We start from the raw sequence: 17828 nt of genomic DNA, 5'->3' as shown, positions 1-17828 counted from the left end.
CAATCGCCGCTGGAGAAGAGCGATAGAAATAAAGCTGACTGACTTTAGCCTGTGCTCTAAGCTGATTGATTGATTGATTGATCTCTCTCCTGCAGTTCCGCACAGACATCGCCCGGACGGAGTATCTGTCCAATGCGGACGAGCGGCTGCGCTGGCAGGCTAACTCTCTGCCGGCCGACGACCTGTGCACGGAGAACGCCATAATGCTGAAGCGCTTCAACCGGTGAGCGCACACACTCAGTCTCACACTCACACACTCACTCACACTAACTCACTCACTCACTCACTCTGTGGTTCCGCAGGTATCCGCTGATCATCGACCCATCGGGTCAGGCCACAGAGTTCATCATGAACGAGTATAAAGACCGGAAGATCACCCGCACCAGCTTCCTGGACGACGCCTTCAGGAAGAACCTGGAGAGCGCTCTGAGATTCGGCAACCCTCTGCTGGTGCAGGTACCACACACACACACACATACGCACACAGACGAACACGCACACTAGTGCTCTCTCTTGCACACACACTCACACACGTGCTCTCACAAACACACAGACACACATACCCCTTTTCCACCAGAATGAACCGGGTGCTAGTTCGGAGCCAGTGCTAGTGTCAGTTCTAAGTTGGTTCGACTTGAGAGCCTTCTAAGAACCGTTTTCTTTTCCACATGCTAAGAGCCACAACAGAGCCAGGTCTTACGTCATACCAGAGTCCTGCACGGGTCCATCCCAGACCCGTTAATATTTGCCCGTTACCCGATCCCTGCCCGCAATAAATGACACACGCTAAAATCATTCCAATTAAAATGCTTTATTTTTTTTAAATATTGCACTTCTCTCAACATCAACAGCATCATGAATGGGCTAAAGAAACAGGCTAAAGTGCCTTTATAGACTCGTTGTCAACAATTTTATATACTTCACTCACCAACTTTACTTTTACTTCATCCATTGCTTATCCTGCAACGCTCGCTCCATCTGGGCTACGAGTGGCATCAACAAAAGTCACAGTGGTGGTGACGTGATGGATCATTATGGCATATCGTTGTTGCGTGTATGTGTAATGGTAAATTGGACATAGAAATTGTAATACAGTATGTTTGGGGGGGAAGAAGGACGACCGGATCGTTTTGATCGTTTTTCGAGAACCGGCGAACATTTAAAAGACTTAACCAAAAAAAGCGAAAGTAACGCGGCCCCTCACGGACATCTGCCACGCACACACATAATAAAACAAACACAACTCAACGTCAAATCCAGGTCTGGTGATCTCTCGTCCTTATATGCCGCCGAGCTCCCTCGTGAGAGGATTTGAGACCAGTGTGGCTCACAGGTGACACTCATTCGCCATCACGCCCCGGTCTCGCTCGCTCCTCCGCCTTGCCACAGCACAGAAAAATATTGCACATATTTTTCATCCGCGCTTCTACCCGCTCGCACGGAATTAATTATCCGCCCACACCCCGCCCGTGTATTTTATAATTTATGTCACAATCCACCTGTTTTAGCCACTTTTATGCCCGCGGGTACCCGACCCGTTGCAGGACTCTACTGCTAGCGAGGCAGCGAGAAACACACACACACACACACACAATTTCCAGGCGTGTTCTATCTAATGCATTGACGCTGCGCAGACCAACCCACATATGATATCCAAATACTGCGCGAGCGATTCAAAAGCATAAGGGGTCGTTGGCGCTCGCTCTACTTTGATGTCATACGCAATCAGTCTGCACAGCGCGCGCCGATGCATCTCGAACAAGCCTTCCCTCAGTGGCCCATGGCTTTATGATCCTACATCAGCATTAAAACGCCGCAAATCCAACGTATTTGTGCAGCTCTCCATGATTTGTATAGACGGAGATTACAATCCAGCAGCAGTTAGCTTGATTAGCTGCTATTGAAAAAATGGCGGTCACAGGTTTGTGTTCATCTTGTTGATCACGGTAACGCCGCCCCCAGCCGGTGACGCAAGCGGTTCTTACTTCTAGCCCAGCAATGTTTTGGTGTTACTTAAGAACCACTTTTCCTGGCTCGGAGCTGGTGCTTTGGCTGTGGAAACACAAAGAACCGATTTGAAACTAGGCTCTGGCTCCGATTTAGCACCAGCACTGCCTTGGTGGAAAAGGGGTAACAGTCTCTCCAAGGTTGGAGCTGATTAAGCTCCAGTTCTAACCACAATGTTCCCCAAACCTGCTGCTACTGCATGTGCTTTCTCTCAGTGAGAGACACACAATAGTAGAGGCAATATTCATCTTGACTCTTTAGTGTTTCAGTAAAAGGAAATATACAATATAATGAAATATAATAAATTAAATGAAACACAAATCCATATTTCATATCTGGAAGCCGAGCTAAGTGAGCAAACACTGTTACTGCACTCCTGTCACGTTAGGGGTGTGTGATGCCTCAACTCCACACACACACACACACACACACACACACACACACACACACACACACACACACACACACACACACTGCTATCGAGTGTTTAGGGACACATCACACACCTCTAGGCCAATCCTCAGTCACTCAGAGAACGAACACACACTTTAGAAAACAAGAAACAGTCAGGGGTTCTCTTAGGCAAGATCATGACTGGAATTAATCATTATACTATTATAGGAAGATAAATATTGATTAAGGCTTTGATTATGAATTTAATTTGTGTGTATATACGTATACACTTTCACACACTGTCTCACACACGTACACACACATGATCAATCACTGCTGTCTCCCTGTGTGTCAGGATGTGGAGAGTTATGACCCGATCCTGAACCCGGTGCTGAACCGTGAGGTGCGGAGGACGGGCGGCCGTGTGCTCATCACCCTCGGCGACCAGGACATCGACCTATCACCATCCTTCGTCATCTTCCTGTCCACGCGCGACCCCACGGTATGTCATTTGACCCCCGCAGGGCCTCTGATTGGCTGACGCTTGAGCTGTACGTCATGTGACCCCCTGAGGGCCTCTGATTGGCTAACGCTCCAGCCGTCTCTCTACAGGTGGAGTTCCCCCCTGACCTCTGCTCTCGCGTGACCTTTGTGAACTTCACGGTGACCCGCAGCAGCCTGCAGAGCCAGTGTCTCAACGAGGTCCTGAAGGCGGAGCGGCCGGATGTGGACGAAAAGCGCTCAGACCTGCTGAAGCTGCAGGGAGAGTTCCAGCTCCGCCTGCGCCAGCTCGAGAAGTCCCTCCTACAGGCCCTCAACGAGGTCAAGGGTCGCATCCTGGACGACGACACCATCATCACCACGCTGGAGAACCTGAAGAAGGAGGCGGCGGAGGTCACGCGCAAGGTGGAGGAGACTGACATCATCATGCAGGAGGTGGAGTCAGTGTCTCAGCAGTACCTGTCTCTGGCCTCCGCCTGCAGCTCCATCTACTTCACCATGGAGTCGCTCAACCAGGTGTGTGTGTGTGGGAGAGAGAGTGTGTGTGTGTATGTGTGTAAGTGAGTGTGTTCATGCTGGATTTGTCTCCTCTGCAGATGCACTTCCTGTACCAGTACTCTCTGCACTTCTTCCTGGACATCTACCACACTGTGTTATACGAGAACTCCAACCTGAAGAGTGTGAGCGACCACACACAGCGCCTCACACACATCACCAAAGACCTGTTCCAGGTGAGAAACACACACACACACACACACTCACTCACAGTGCCTCAACCCCCCCCCAAAGACCTGTTCCAGGTGAAGAACACACACACTCTCACTCTCACTTGCACACTCACTCACAGCGCCTCACACACATGCCCAAAGACCTGTTCCAGGTGAGGAACACACACACACACACACACACTCACTCACAGTGCCTCAACCCCCCCCAAAGACCTGTTCCAGGTGAGGAACACACACACTCACTCTCACTTGCACACTCACTCACAGTGCCTCACACACATCACCAAAGACCTGTTCCAGGTGAGGAACACACACACACTCACTCACAGTGCCTCACACACATCACCAAAGACCTGTTCCAGGTGAGGAACACACACACTCTCACTCTCACTTGCACACTCACAGTGCATCACACACACCCCCAAAGACCTGTTCCAGGTGAGGAACACACACACACTCACTCACAGTACCTCACACACACCCCCAAAGACCTGTTCCAGGTGAGGAACACACACACTCTCACTCTCACTTGCACACTCACAGTGCATCACACACACCCCCAAAGACCTGTTCCAGGTGAGGAACACACACACACTCACTCACAGTGCCTCACACACATCACCAAAGACCTGTTCCAGGTGAGAAACACACACACTCTCACTCTCACTTGCACACTCACTCACAGTGCCTCACACACATCCCCAAAGACCTGTTCCAGGTGAGGAACACACACACACTCACTCACAGTGCCTCACACACATCCCCAAAGACCTGTTCCAGGTGAGGAACACACACTCTCTCACTCTCACTTGCACACTCACTCACAGCGCCTCACACACATCCCCAAAGACCTGTTCCAGGTGAGGAACACACACTCTCACTCTCACTTGCACACTCACTCACAGTGCCTCACACACATCCCCAAAGACCTGTTCCAGGTGAGGAACACACACACTCTCACTCTCACTTGCACACTCACAGTGCATCACACACACACCCAAAGACCTGTTTCAGGTGAGGAACACACACACACTCACTCACAGTACCTCACACACACCCCCAAAGACCTGTTCCAGGTGAGGAACACACACACACTCACTCACAGTACCTCACACACCCCCCCCAAAGACCTGTTCCAGGTGAGGAACACACACACACTCACTCACAGTACATCACACACACACCCAAAGACCTGTTCCAGGTGAGGAACACACACACACTCACTCACAGTACCTCACACACACCCCCAAAGACCTGTTCCAGGTGAGGAACACACACACACTCACTCACAGTACCTCACACACACCCCCAAAGACCTGTTCCAGGTGAAGAACACTCACTCACTCACTCACTCACTCACAACCCTATCCTGTAACACCTGTAACCACTGTGCCTGTGCTGTGGAGGCTCTTTATTCAGTGTGTGTGTGTGTGTGTGTGTGTGTGTCCAGGGCGCGTTTAACCGAGTGGCTCGAGGGATGTTGCATCAGGACCACATCACGTTTGCGGTGCTGCTCGGCCGAATCAACCTCAAGGGCCTGACCAGGTACACACACACACCCTTTATACATCTGCTGGTCATATAATTAGAATCATCAAAAAGTTGATTTCACTAATTCATTAAAAAAGTGAAAGTTGTATATTATATTCATTCATTACACACAGACTGATATATTTCAAATGTTTATTTATTTTTTAATTTTGATGATAAAACGAACAATTTAGGAAAATCCCAAATTCAGTGTCTCAGAAGATTAGAATATTGTGAAAAGGTTGAATATTGAAGACGTCTGGAGCCGCACTCTAATCAGCTAATGAACTCAACACACCTGCAGGCCTCTAAATGGCCTCTCAGTCTCGTTCTGTCGGCTACTCAATCATGGGGCAGACCGCTGACTCGACAGATCTCCAAAAGACAACCATTGACACCTTACACACGGAGGGCGAGACACTAAAGGTCACTGCAAAAGAGGCTGGCTGTTCACAGAGCTCTGTGTCCAATCACATTAATAGAGAGGAGAAGGGAAGGAAAAGATGGGGTAGAAAAAAGTGTATAAGCAATAGGAATAACCGCACCCTGGAGAGGAGTGTGAAACAAACCCATTCAAACATGTGGAGGAGATTCACAAAGAGTGGACTGCAGCTGGAGTCAGTGCTTTAACCTCTTAAGGTCTGCGAGGACGCACTGAAGTTCTCTTTGCTTAAATTAGCTCAAAATTACTGTCAGATGTAAGTAATTACCTTGACAAACTATACATCGTTAAAAAGATCTAAGACTAAAGTAATTTTTTTACCTCTGTTTTATTCTCAAAGTCTTATAGTGACCGTAATGTGTTAATATGGGCCAGGAGTTATGAATATGATCATCAGCGTCGGTACCTTTTTGACCTGTGCTTGGTGCTTGTCTCCAGCGAGCCGCCGTATGACGCAGAGTTCCACCATTACACACAAACACACACACTCTGTTTCTCTATCTGTGCTGTGTCTCCAGCGAGCCGCCGTATGACGCAGAGTTCCAGCATTTCCTGCGTGGGAAGGAGATGGTGTTGAGTGGGACGCCGGTGCCGAAGGTGAAGGGTCTGAGCGGAGAGCAGAGCGAGGCCATGGTGCGCCTCAGCCGGCTGCCTGCATTCAGAGACCTGGTGTCCAAAGTCCAGGCCGACGAGGTGAGACTTCTACCTACTGTGGGTGTGTGCGTTTGTGCATGAGTGAGAGTGTCTTTATATGTCAATTCAAATTTTGACGGAGAGGCTCATTAGACTCCATACCCTGCCATTTTATATACTATTTCTAAACCACTGACACTCACTTGCCTATCTGTCTGTCTGTCTGTCTATGTATCTATCTATCTGACTATATCTATCTACATGTTCTGATCATGTGACCCTTCCTGTCTTCCAGCAGTTCTTCATGTGGCTGGAGAGCAACTCTCCGGAGCTGTCCGTGCCATACCTGTGGAGCGAGGAGAAGGCATCCAGTGAGTCCAGTGCACCTGACACGCAGCGTCCTGTGAGCGGCTGCACGACTGACGTGTGTGTGTGTGTGTGTGTCCTCAGCTCTGATTGGGCAGGCCGTCCACCAGCTGCTCCTGATCCAGGCGTTCAGACCTGACCGGCTGCTGGCCATGGCCCACATCTTTGTGTCTAAAGTCATGGGAGAGAACTTCATGGCCATCATCGATCAGCCGCTGGACCTGGCAAACATCGTGGACAATGAGGTAAAGCTGCGTGTGCTCCTGTCTGTCTATGTTGCTTTCATTGCATGTTTTTAGAACCAATTAGAAGCATCCACATTGCAGTAATGACGTGGATGGATCTTGAAAACTGTATAATTGTGTGTGCAGGTGAAGCCGGGGACGCCGGTGCTGATGTGCTCCGTGCCCGGGTATGATGCCAGCGGTCTGGTGCGGGATCTCGCCGCCGAGCAGAACAAACACATCACCTCCATCTCCATCGGTGCGCCGGCCAGAAACGCCTCACACTTCTGAGTTCTATTCGTTAACTGCATTAATTCATTCCAACATTTATACATTAGTGGCTGAACACTGAAGGCGTGTTCGTTCTTCTTCTGCTCTTGAGTCAATGGCAGCCCATAGAACCGTATGTTAGAGCTCTAAAGTTTGGCACACTGATAGAGGACAGTCTGAACTGTCTCCAACTCCATCCCTCTAGCGCCACCACCTGTCCAAAGTTTGACTTACAGTTGTGCTCATAACTTTTGAACCATAAGGGCTAGAAACAGAGTCAGGAGATATGAAATATTGACATTTGACCTGAGGTTACCTGCACACTTGGTTACTGTTTTGGCACAGTGCCACAGAGTGGTCAGGAGATATTAAATATTGAAATTTTTACTTATAAATTCTGAATGCTTTCGCCAAAAATGTAGATCTGGTGCATCACGCAGAGTCATACGATACCTAATTTTCTCATTATCAGCCATTTTAGGCATCGGCCATTTTGATTTTAGTCAAAAAAATCCTATGGTATAGGAACGCCTTGGCGTATCATTACTGAAAAAAAAACTTGCCTTCTTCAGCACCAAACCCTGACAGTACTCAAAAAGTTTTGGAGCAAACTTTCCTCAATGCCACTTTGTGGTCAAAAAATGTAATGAAATATCCAAAAACGCTATTAACTTTGACACCAGAGATGGAAACTCGAGTCTGAGACATGGACTCAAGTTACACTTAAGTCACAAGTTGACTTGGACAACTGACCTGAGATTTGGCGAGATTTGAGGAGAGACTTGAAGGGGGACTTGAAGAGCGACTTGAGGGGGTACTTGGGGAGGGATTTGAAGAGAGACTTGGGGAGGGACTTGAGGAGGGACTTGGGGAGGGACTTGAGGAGGGACTTGGGGAGGGACTTGAAGAGAGACTTGGGGAGGGACTTGAGGAGGGACTTGAAGAGAGACTTGAGGGGGTACTTGGGGAGGGACTTGAAGAGAGACTTGGGGAGGGACTTGAGGAGGGACTTGGGGAGGGACTTGAAGAGAGACTTGGGGAGGGACTTGAGGAGGGACTTGGGGAGGGACTTGAAGAGAGACTTGGGGAGGGACTTGAAGAGAGACTTGAAGAGAGACTTGGGGAGGGACTTCAGGAGGGACTTGAAGGGGTACTTGAGGATGGACTTGAAGAGAGACTTAAGGAGAAACTTGAGGAGAGACTTGAGGGGGCACTTGAAGAGAGACTTGAGGAGGGACTTAAGGAGGGACTTGAAGAGAGACTCGAGGAGGGACTTAAGGAGAAATTTGAGAGGGGACTTGAGGAGAGACTTGGGAGGGACTTGGGAGGGACTTGAGGAGAAACTTGAGGAGAGACTTAAGGAGGGACTTGAAGAGAGACTCGAGGAGGGACTTAAGGAGAAATTTGAGAGGGGACTTGAGGAGAGACTTGAGGAGAGACTTGAGGAGAGACTTGAGGAGAAACTTGAGGAGAGACTTGAGGAGGGACTTGAGGAGAGACTTGAGGAGAGACTTGAGGAGAGACTTGAGGAGAGACTTGAGGAGAGACTTGAGGAGAGACTTGAGGAGAGACTTGAGGAGAGACTTGAGGAGAGACTTGAGGAGAGACTTGAGGAGAGACTTGAGGAGGGACTTGAGGAGGGACTCTAGGAGGGACTTGAAGGGGGACTTGAGGAGGGACTTGAAGGGGTACTTGAGGAGGTACTTGAGGGGGGACTTGAGGAGGGACTTGAGGGGGGACTTGAGGGGGGACTTGAGGAGGGACTTGTGTATGAAATGTGCTATATAAATAAACTTGCCTTGCCTATATTTATCTATTGTGTCTGTTAATATTGTCACTAGCATAACTTTATATTGTACAGTGTTTGCACATAAAACCAGAACTGGCGTTTGTCTGTCTTCAGGTTCTGCTGAAGGCTTCAATAAAGCGGACCGCGACATCAACACAGCGGTGAAGTCCGGCAGGTGAGAGAGAGCGAGAGCATCCGTTTCACACACTCCATTGGGTCACGGCCCGCTCTCACGTGTGTGTGTGTGTGTGTGTTTGAGGTGGGTGATGCTGGAGAACGTGCATCTGGCTCCTGGTTGGCTGATGCAGCTGGAGAAGAAGCTCCACTCCATGCAGCCGCATGCCAGCTTCCGCCTCTTCCTCACCATGGAGATCAACCCGAAGGTCAGGCTCGTCACTTCCTGTGTCATGAATGTGTCACCTGATGCTCTCATCACTTCCTGTGCTCCGCCTCTGTGTCATGAATGTCACCTGACCTGTTCTCCCTCAGGTCCCTGTGAACCTGTTGCGGGCCGGACGCATCTTCGTGTTCGAGCCGCCTCCGGGTATGAAGGCCAACATGCTGCGCACCTTCAGCAACATCCCTGTGGCCCGCATGTGTAAGGTGAGGTCTGGCGGGTCTGGTCCGAAAGGGTCAAACCGGCTTCATTTGAGCACACTTATTGTCCATCATAGGAGAGTGAGTGATTGCGTGGGTCACGCTTCATATTAGGATGTGCGCTGATGTTCAAGTGCTGATTTGGCAGTGTTTACGGCTCCTCATGCTGTTGTTCTCTCCTAGGCTCCTAACAAACAAACTCGCCTGTGTGTGTGTCCAGTGTGTGTGTGTGTGTCTTCTCATGCTGTTGTTCTCTCCCAGGCTCCTAACGAACGAGCTCTCCTGTGTGTGTGTGTGTGTGTGTCTCTTCTCATGCTGTTGTTCTCTCCCAGGCTCCTAACGAACGAGCTCTCCTGTGTGTGTGTGTGTGTGTGTGTCTTCTCATGCTGTTGTTCTCTCCCAGGCTCCTAACGAACGAGCTCTCCTGTGTGTGTGTGTGTGTGTGTGTGTGTGTGTGTGTGTGTGTGTGTGTGTGTGTGTCTCTTCTCATGCTGTTGTTCTCTCCTAGGCTCCTAACAAACGAGCTCTCCTGTGTGTGTGTGTGTGTGTGTCTCCTCATGCTGTTGTTCTCTCCCAGGCTCCTAACAAACGAGCTCTCCTGTGTGTGTGTGTGTGTGTGTGTGTGTGTGTGTGTGTGTCTCTTCTCATGCTGTTGTTCTCTCCTAGGCTCCTAACGAACGAGCTCTCCTGTGTGTGTGTGTGTGTGTGTGTCTAGTGTGTATGTGTCTCCTCATGCTGTTGTTCTCTCCCAGGCTCCTAACGAATGAGCTCTCCTGTGTGTGTGTGTGTGTGTGTGTGTGTGTCTCTTCTCATGCTGTTGTTCTCTCCTAGGCTCCTAACGAACGAGCTCTCCTAGTGTGTGTGTGTGTCTAGTGTGTGTGTGTGTGTCTCCTCATGCTGTTGTTCTCTCCCAGGCTCCTAACGAACGAGCTCTCCTGTGTGTGTGTGTGTGTGTGTGTGTGTGTGTGTGTGTCTCTCCTCATGCTGTTGTTCTCTCCTAGGCTCCTAACGAATGAGCTCTCCTAGTGTGTGTGTGTGTCTAGTGCAGCCTTTCTCAAAGTGGGTGCCGCGGCACACTGGGGTGCCTCCTGACTGTGTCAGGGGTGCCGCCAAAAAATTACGTAGGCTAAAAAAAAAAAATTCAGAAATTTCATATATAAAATATATTTGAATTTATATAAATACATTCTTCTTTGTATCCCTTTCGCACGTACGATCACACATTCACACATGTGATTAGAACGGTCAGTGCATCACGTTCATTCAAATGTAAATTCAATGTGCTTTCGCGTTGGCTTGCACTGAGCCAGAGACAGGTGCGCTCAGAGCTGTCATATATCACAACTTTTCAGTGTTTTCAGCCACATAATGTTTATTTTGGGTTTCATACATATACGTACTAAAAAAACAATACATTTAGAGTTTGTAAAATACACAATGATGAAAAATGAAGAGGCAATAATAATCCTTTCCATTATAATTAGTTTTATTCATATCAGATACACATTGTGTCAGTAACTTTAAAGTTTACTCTATTCTTCTCCCAGTTCACCTGCCACTTACTTTTATGTGTTTTGGGAGAAGTGGATGAATTCACGTCTTGTAAACCCAACAGATCCGATTTTCTGAACTGTGCCTGCGGCGGTGATGACGGCGGCCATCGTGCATAAAGTTACAGCTCAACTAACGCGATTGTTATAAAGGTGTTTAAACAACAAAACACTTCCACTTGTATATATTTGACAATCGGAATATCAGATATTTCATGCCTTATCTAACAAATTTGTGAACATTTTGAATAAAAAAAGGAAAAATGACATAAAAGCAGATCATCATTCATTCAGCTCTGTTGTTGCTGTGGTGTGTCACATGACAAGCAATGACGCGTCACCATGGAAACCATAAAGTGACACATTAATAACGGTCCCTTTGAAAAAAACACGCTGGGGGGTCAGCCTGAACGTTTTACATTTGCGTGTGAAAGGGTTAAACATAAGAGCGGATTAATAAAATTGTACATTAATTTTAGATAAATATACGTATATATATATAAAATTAACCATAAAAATCCGTCTCACATCAGTAACTGTCATGACGTCCTCACCGGGGTCGCGTGACTGTGCAGTTGGCTACATTGTTTTATAATTTAACCGCGAAAATACATTTGATATCACAAAGAGCAAGAAACAAGCAACAGCAGCATGGATCGTTTTTAAAAAAGAAAAGCCCCACAAGAACCGGACAGTTTTTACTTTGAAATTGAGTATTATGCTCTGTTCATTACAGTCCGGTCTAAATAAACAGGACATTTGCATTTAAATTTGGGTTATGCAGTGTTTTTAAAATATATTTTAAACTGGGGTGCCTTGAAATTTTATGTACTTTTGAAAGGTGCCCTGACTGAAAAAAGTTTGAGAAAGGCTGGTCTAGTGTGTGTGTGTGTGTCTCTCCTCATGCTGTTGTTCTCTCCTAGGCTCCTAACGAATGAGCTCTCCTAGTGTGTGTGTGTGTGTGTGTGTGTGTGTCTCCTCATGCTGTTGTTCTCTCCCAGGCTCCTAACGAACGAGCTCTCCTGTGTGTGTGTGTCTAGTGTGTGTGTGTGTCTTCTCATGCTGTTGTTCTCTCCCAGGCTCCTAACGAACGAGCTCTCCTGTGTGTGTGTGTCTAGTGTGTGTGTGTGTCTTCTCATGCTGTTGTTCTCTCCCAGGCTCCTAACGAACGAGCTCTCCTGTGTGTGTGTGTGTGTGTGTGTGTGTCTCCTCATGCTGTTGTTCTCTCCCAGGCTCCTAACGAACGAGCTCTCCTGTGTGTGTGTGTCTAGTGTGTGTGTGTGTCTTCTCATGCTGTTGTTCTCTCCCAGGCTCCTAACGAACGAGCTCTCCTGTGTGTGTGTGTCTAGTGTGTGTGTGTGTCTTCTCATGCTGTTGTTCTCTCCCAGGCTCCTAACGAACGAGCTTTCCTGTGTGTGTGTGTGTGTGTGTGTGTGTGTGTGTGTGTGTGTGTGTGTGTCTCTCCTCATGCTGTTGTTCTCTCCCAGGCTCCTTACGAACGAGCTCTCCTGTGTGTGTGTGTGTGTGTGTGTGTGTGTCTTCTCATGCTGTTGTTCTCTCCCAGGCTCCTAACGAACGAGCTCTCCTGTGTGTGTGTCTAGTGTGTCTAGTGTGTGTGTGTGTGTGTGTGTGTGTGTGTGTCTTCTCATGCTGTTGTTCTCTCCCAGGCTCCTAACGAACGAGCTCGGCTGTGTGTGTGTGTGTGTGTGTCTCTTCTCATGCTGTTGTTCTCTCCTAGGCTCCTAACGAACGAGCTCTCCTGTGTGTGTGTGTGTCTAGTGTGTGTGTGTGTTTTATGCTGTTGTTCTCTCCCAGGCTCCTAACGAACGAGCTCTCCTGTGTGTGTGTGTGTGTGTGTGTGTGTCTAGTGTGTGTGTGTCTTCTCATGCTGTTGTTCTCTCCCAGGCTCCTAACGAACGAGCTCGGCTGTGTGTGTGTCCAGTGTGTGTGTGTGTCTTCTCATGCTGTTGTTCTCTCCCAGGCTCCTAACGAACGAGCTCTCCTGTGTGTGTGTGTGTGTGTCCAGTGTGTGTGTGTCTTCTCATGCTGTTGTTCTCTCCCAGGCTCCTAACGAACGAGCTCTCCTGTGTGTGTCCAGTGTGTGTGTGTCTTCTCATGCTGTTGTTCTCTCCCAGGCTCCTAATGAACGAGCTCTCCTGTGTGTGTGTGTGTGTGTGTGTGTGTCTTCTCATGCTGTTGTTCTCTCCCAGGCTCCTAATGAACGAGCTCTCCTGTGTGTGTGTGTGTGTGTGTGTGTGTCTTCTCATGCTGTTGTTCTCTCCCAGGCTCCTAATGAACGAGCTCGGCTGTGTGTGTGTGTGTGTGTGTGTGTGTCTTCTCATGCTGTTGTTCTCTCCCAGGCTCCTAATGAACGAGCTCTCCTGTGTGTGTGTGTGTGTGTGTCTTCTCATGCTGTTGTTCTCTCCCAGGCTCCTAATGAACGAGCTCGGCTGTGTGTGTGTCCAGTGTGTGTGTGTGTGTGTGTGTGTCTTCTCATGCTGTTGTTCTCTCCCAGGCTCCTAACGAACGAGCGCGCCTGTATTTCCTGCTGGCCTGGTTCCACGCGGTGATCCAGGAGCGTCTCCGCTACGCTCCGCTCGGCTGGTCCAAGAAGTACGAGTTTGGGGAGTCGGACCTGCGGAGCGCCTGTGACACCGTCGACACCTGGCTGGACGACACGGCGAAGGTGTGTGTGTGTGTGTGAGAGTGCACTGCAAAAAATGCTTTTCTTACTTAATATTTTTGACTTTGTATTTTCTAGTCCAAACATCTAAAAATTCTTAAAACAAGAAGTATTTACTAGACAAGCAAAAGTAATTGTCTTGTTTTGGGGAAAATAACTCTAAATGAAGAGAGTTTTTGCTTAAAATAAGATAAATAATCTGCCAATGGGGTGAGAAAAATAATCTTAATTCAAACAGAAAACAAGATTATTTACTGTTTAGCTAGAAATGAGACAAAAATACTGAGTGAGAAGAGCATTTTTTCCAGTGTGAGAGAGCTGTCTGTCTGAGTGTTTGTGTGTGTGTGTGTGAGAGTCTCTGTCGCCTGTCGTCTCTCCTCTGTGTGTATGAGTCTCTCAGTCGCCTGTCGTCTCTTCTGTGTGTGTGTGTGTGTGTGTGAGTCTCTCAGTCACCTGTCGTCTCTTCTCAGGGTCGGCAGAACATCTCTCCAGATAAGATCCCGTGGGCGGCTCTGAAGACTCTGATGGCTCAGTCCATCTACGGCGGCCGCATCGATAACGAGTTCGACCAGCGGCTGCTCAACACCTTCCTGGAGCGGCTCTTCACCACCGGCAGCTTCGACAGCGAGTTCAAGCTGGCGCTCAAAGTGGACGGACACAAGGACATCAAGATGCCCGACGGCATCCGGTCAGTCAGCCTCAGCCAATCAGAGCCGCAGCTCTACTGAAGCCGAAGGGCTCAATATACACTGCAAAACATGCTCTTCTTATTTAGTATTTAGTATTTAGTGTGTGTGTGTGTGTGTGTGTGTGTGTGTGTGTGTGTGTGTGTGTGTGTGTGTGTGTGTGTGTGTGTGTGTGTGTGTGTGTGTGTGTGTGTGGTCAGGCGTGAGGAGTTCATCCACTGGGTGGAGATGCTGCCGGACACTCAGACTCCATCATGGCTGGGTCTGCCGAGTAACGCGGAGAAGGTCCTGCTCACGACTCAGGGTACGATTATAACCCGTCTATCCGTGACATCATCATCCGGTGTTATGGTGCAGTAACCATGGCAACAGTATCGCCACTTTAATAGCTGATGTGTTTTATTAGACTCTGTTCGGATCACTGATGGACAGAAACTAATGATTGTCCTCCAGCTCAGCACAGTTAGTCTTATTGTTTAAATCTGCTGTTGGTGATTTACCGCTCAGTGCGGTGTGTTACCGCCTAATATGATCTCGCTCACCGCAGTGTCCACAAGCGGCTCAGAGTAGTGTTATAACATCACTTTAACACACTCACGTGTGTGTGAGAGGATAAAACAGCGCTGCGTCACACACACACACACACACACACTAGGGCTGTCAATGAATATTCTAAATTCAGAAATATTTTCAAATAGTTTTTAAAAAACAAATTTCGAAGATTGAAAATTAATATTCAAATAAAAAAATTGGGGGAAAAACGGCACCCTGACCCTGGCTGTCTGCTTTGCTCATGGGCGCACTCGCCTGCCTGAGGGGACGGGTCATAGGTCATAGGTCACAGGAGTCACTGCTGAAAGTTGACGCGTCTTGCAGGTTTAAACTTAAATAGACTACCTATAAAAGTAGTTATGTCTCTATTTTAATTTGTCCTGTTATTGACGTGACCTATTGACAAAATGCGCAACCAGATGTTTGAATATTCGTGGTTTTTGAGGGAATATTCGAATGTCATTGAGCAATTTTGACAGCCCTAACACGCACACACACACACACACACACACACACACACACACACACACACACACACACACACGAGCGGAAGAAGCAGAAGTGCTTGCAACAAAATAATAGCTCCGCCCACTAGAGTGAAGCCACGCCCCTGTTCTGAGTAATTCCGTACTGTGCCTTTAATGAACTCCTCCAGTCCCGTCTCAGCACACGAGCTCCTGATTAACACTGAGCTTGATCATGCTAGTTTGTCATGCTGTTAATTTGATCTCCTCCTTCACTTTCTGTGGGCGTGTCCCTCCTGCCCCTGACTCCTCCCCCTCCGCTCAGGCATTGATATGATGGGAAAGCTGCTGAAGATGCAGATGTTGGAGGATGAGGACGATCTGGCCTATGAGACGGAGAAGAAGCAGCGCTCCACGTCCTCTTCTGACGCGCAGCCGGCCTGGATGAGGACCTTACTGAGCACCGCACGCAACTGGCTGCTGCTGATCCCTGAGGCCGTCAGCCCACTCAAGCGCACCGTCGACAACATCAAGGTACTCACACGCTCGCTCGCTCGCACGCACGCACGCACACGCACACACACACACACACACTCGCTCACTCTCTCACACACACACACACGCTCATTACTCACTCACACACACACACGCTCACTCACTCACACATGCTAGCTCACTCACACACACACACACTTGCTCACTCACTCACACACACACACACACTCGCTCACTCTCTCTCTCTCACACACACACACATTCTCAGTCTCTCACACACTCACACTCACTCTCTCACACACACACGCTCGCTCACACTCACACACTCGCTCACTCTCACACAATCGCTCACACTCTCACACACACTCACTCACTCACACGCTTTCACACACTCACAATCACTCACTCTGACACGCTCACACTCACTCACTCACTCTGACACGCTCACACTCACTCACTCACACTCACTCACATGATCTCACACGCTCGCTCGCACACGCTCGATCGGTCACACTCACTCAGACACACTCACTCAGACACACTCACTCAGACACACTCACTCACGCACACGCTCACTGACTCACGCTCGCTCACTCACTCACTCACTCACTCACTCACGCTCGCTCGCTCACTCTAACACACACTCACACTCGCTCTCTCACACAAACTCACTCACTCACAGTCACTCACTCACTCGCTCACACTCACTCACTCGCTCACACTCACTCACTCGCTCACACTCACTCACTCACTCTGACACGCTCACACTCACTCACTCACTCTGACACGCTCACACTCACTCACTCACTCACTCACTCACACTCACTCACATGCTCTCACACGCTCGATCGGACACGCTCGATCGGACACACTCACTCACGCTCACTCACTCACTCACGCTCACTCACTCACTCGCTCACTCTAACACACACTCGCTCTCTCACCCAAACTCACTCACTCACAGTCACTCACTCACTCACTCACTCGCTCACACTCACTCACTCACTCACTCGCTCACACTCACTCGCTCACACTCACTCGCTCACACTCACTCACTCGCTCGCTCGCTCGCTCACACTCACTCACTCACTCACTCGCTCACTCTGACACGCTCACACTCACTCACTCTGACATGCACTCACTCACTCACTCACTCACTCTGACACGCTCACACTCACTCACTCGCTCATACTCACTCACTCGCTCACTCTGACACGCTCACACTCACTCACTCACTCGCTCTCACTCACTCACTCGCTCTCACTCACTCACTCGCTCTCACTCACTCACTCGCTCTCACTCACTCACTCACTCACTCACTCACTCACTCTGACACGCTCACACTCACTCACTCACTCACTCTGACACGCTCACACTCACTCGCTCTCGCTCACACTCACTCACTCACTCACTCGCTCACTCTGACACGCTCACACTCACTCACTCACTCGCTCACTCTGACACGCTCACACTCACTCACTCTGACACGCTCACACTCACTCACTCACTCACTCTGACACGCTCACACTCACTCACTCACTCTGACACGCTCTCACACACGCTCGATCGGTCACGCTCACTCACGCACACGCTCTCACACTCACTCACTCATGCTCCCTCACTCACTCGCTCACTCTAACACACACTCACACTCGCTTTCTCACACAAACTCACTCGCTCACACTCACTCACTCGCTCACACTCACTCACTCGCTCACACTCGCTCACACTCACTCTCACTCACTCGCTCACACTCACTCACTCACTTGCTCACACTCACTCACTCTGACACGCTCTCGCTCACTCTCGCACTCGCTCGCGCTCGCTCACTCACTCACTCGCTCTCACTCACTCACTCGCTCACTCTGACACGCTCACACTCACTCACTCTGACACGCTCACACTCACTCACTCACTC

General features: G+C 49.1%; 1 protein-coding gene across 2 annotated transcripts in view; it reads left to right on the top strand.

Moving 5' to 3' along the window:
* dync1h1 (dynein, cytoplasmic 1, heavy chain 1) overlaps positions 1-17828 on the top strand; it is a 109998-nt gene that overhangs the window by 62390 nt on the left and 29780 nt on the right. For both annotated transcript variants that reach the window (XM_067454810.1, XM_067454809.1), the window contains exons 55-71: positions 96-223; positions 303-456; positions 2756-2902; positions 3013-3417; positions 3498-3632; positions 5080-5174; positions 6120-6294; positions 6530-6605; positions 6685-6845; positions 6972-7083; positions 8998-9058; positions 9143-9266; positions 9373-9486; positions 13546-13716; positions 14184-14401; positions 14600-14703; positions 15741-15949. In XM_067454810.1, the coding sequence (XP_067310911.1) occupies positions 96-223; positions 303-456; positions 2756-2902; positions 3013-3417; positions 3498-3632; positions 5080-5174; positions 6120-6294; positions 6530-6605; positions 6685-6845; positions 6972-7083; positions 8998-9058; positions 9143-9266; positions 9373-9486; positions 13546-13716; positions 14184-14401; positions 14600-14703; positions 15741-15949 (2589 nt within the window). The remainder of the gene's footprint in view (positions 1-95; positions 224-302; positions 457-2755; positions 2903-3012; positions 3418-3497; positions 3633-5079; positions 5175-6119; positions 6295-6529; positions 6606-6684; positions 6846-6971; positions 7084-8997; positions 9059-9142; positions 9267-9372; positions 9487-13545; positions 13717-14183; positions 14402-14599; positions 14704-15740; positions 15950-17828) is intronic.

This window comes from Pseudorasbora parva, chromosome 10 (assembly GCF_024679245.1).
Source record: "Pseudorasbora parva isolate DD20220531a chromosome 10, ASM2467924v1, whole genome shotgun sequence".
In the NCBI taxonomy this organism is placed as follows: Eukaryota; Metazoa; Chordata; class Actinopteri; order Cypriniformes; family Gobionidae; genus Pseudorasbora; species Pseudorasbora parva.
The sequence above is the reverse complement of the archived record's forward strand: the minus strand, read 5'-3'. Positions and strand labels throughout refer to the sequence as shown.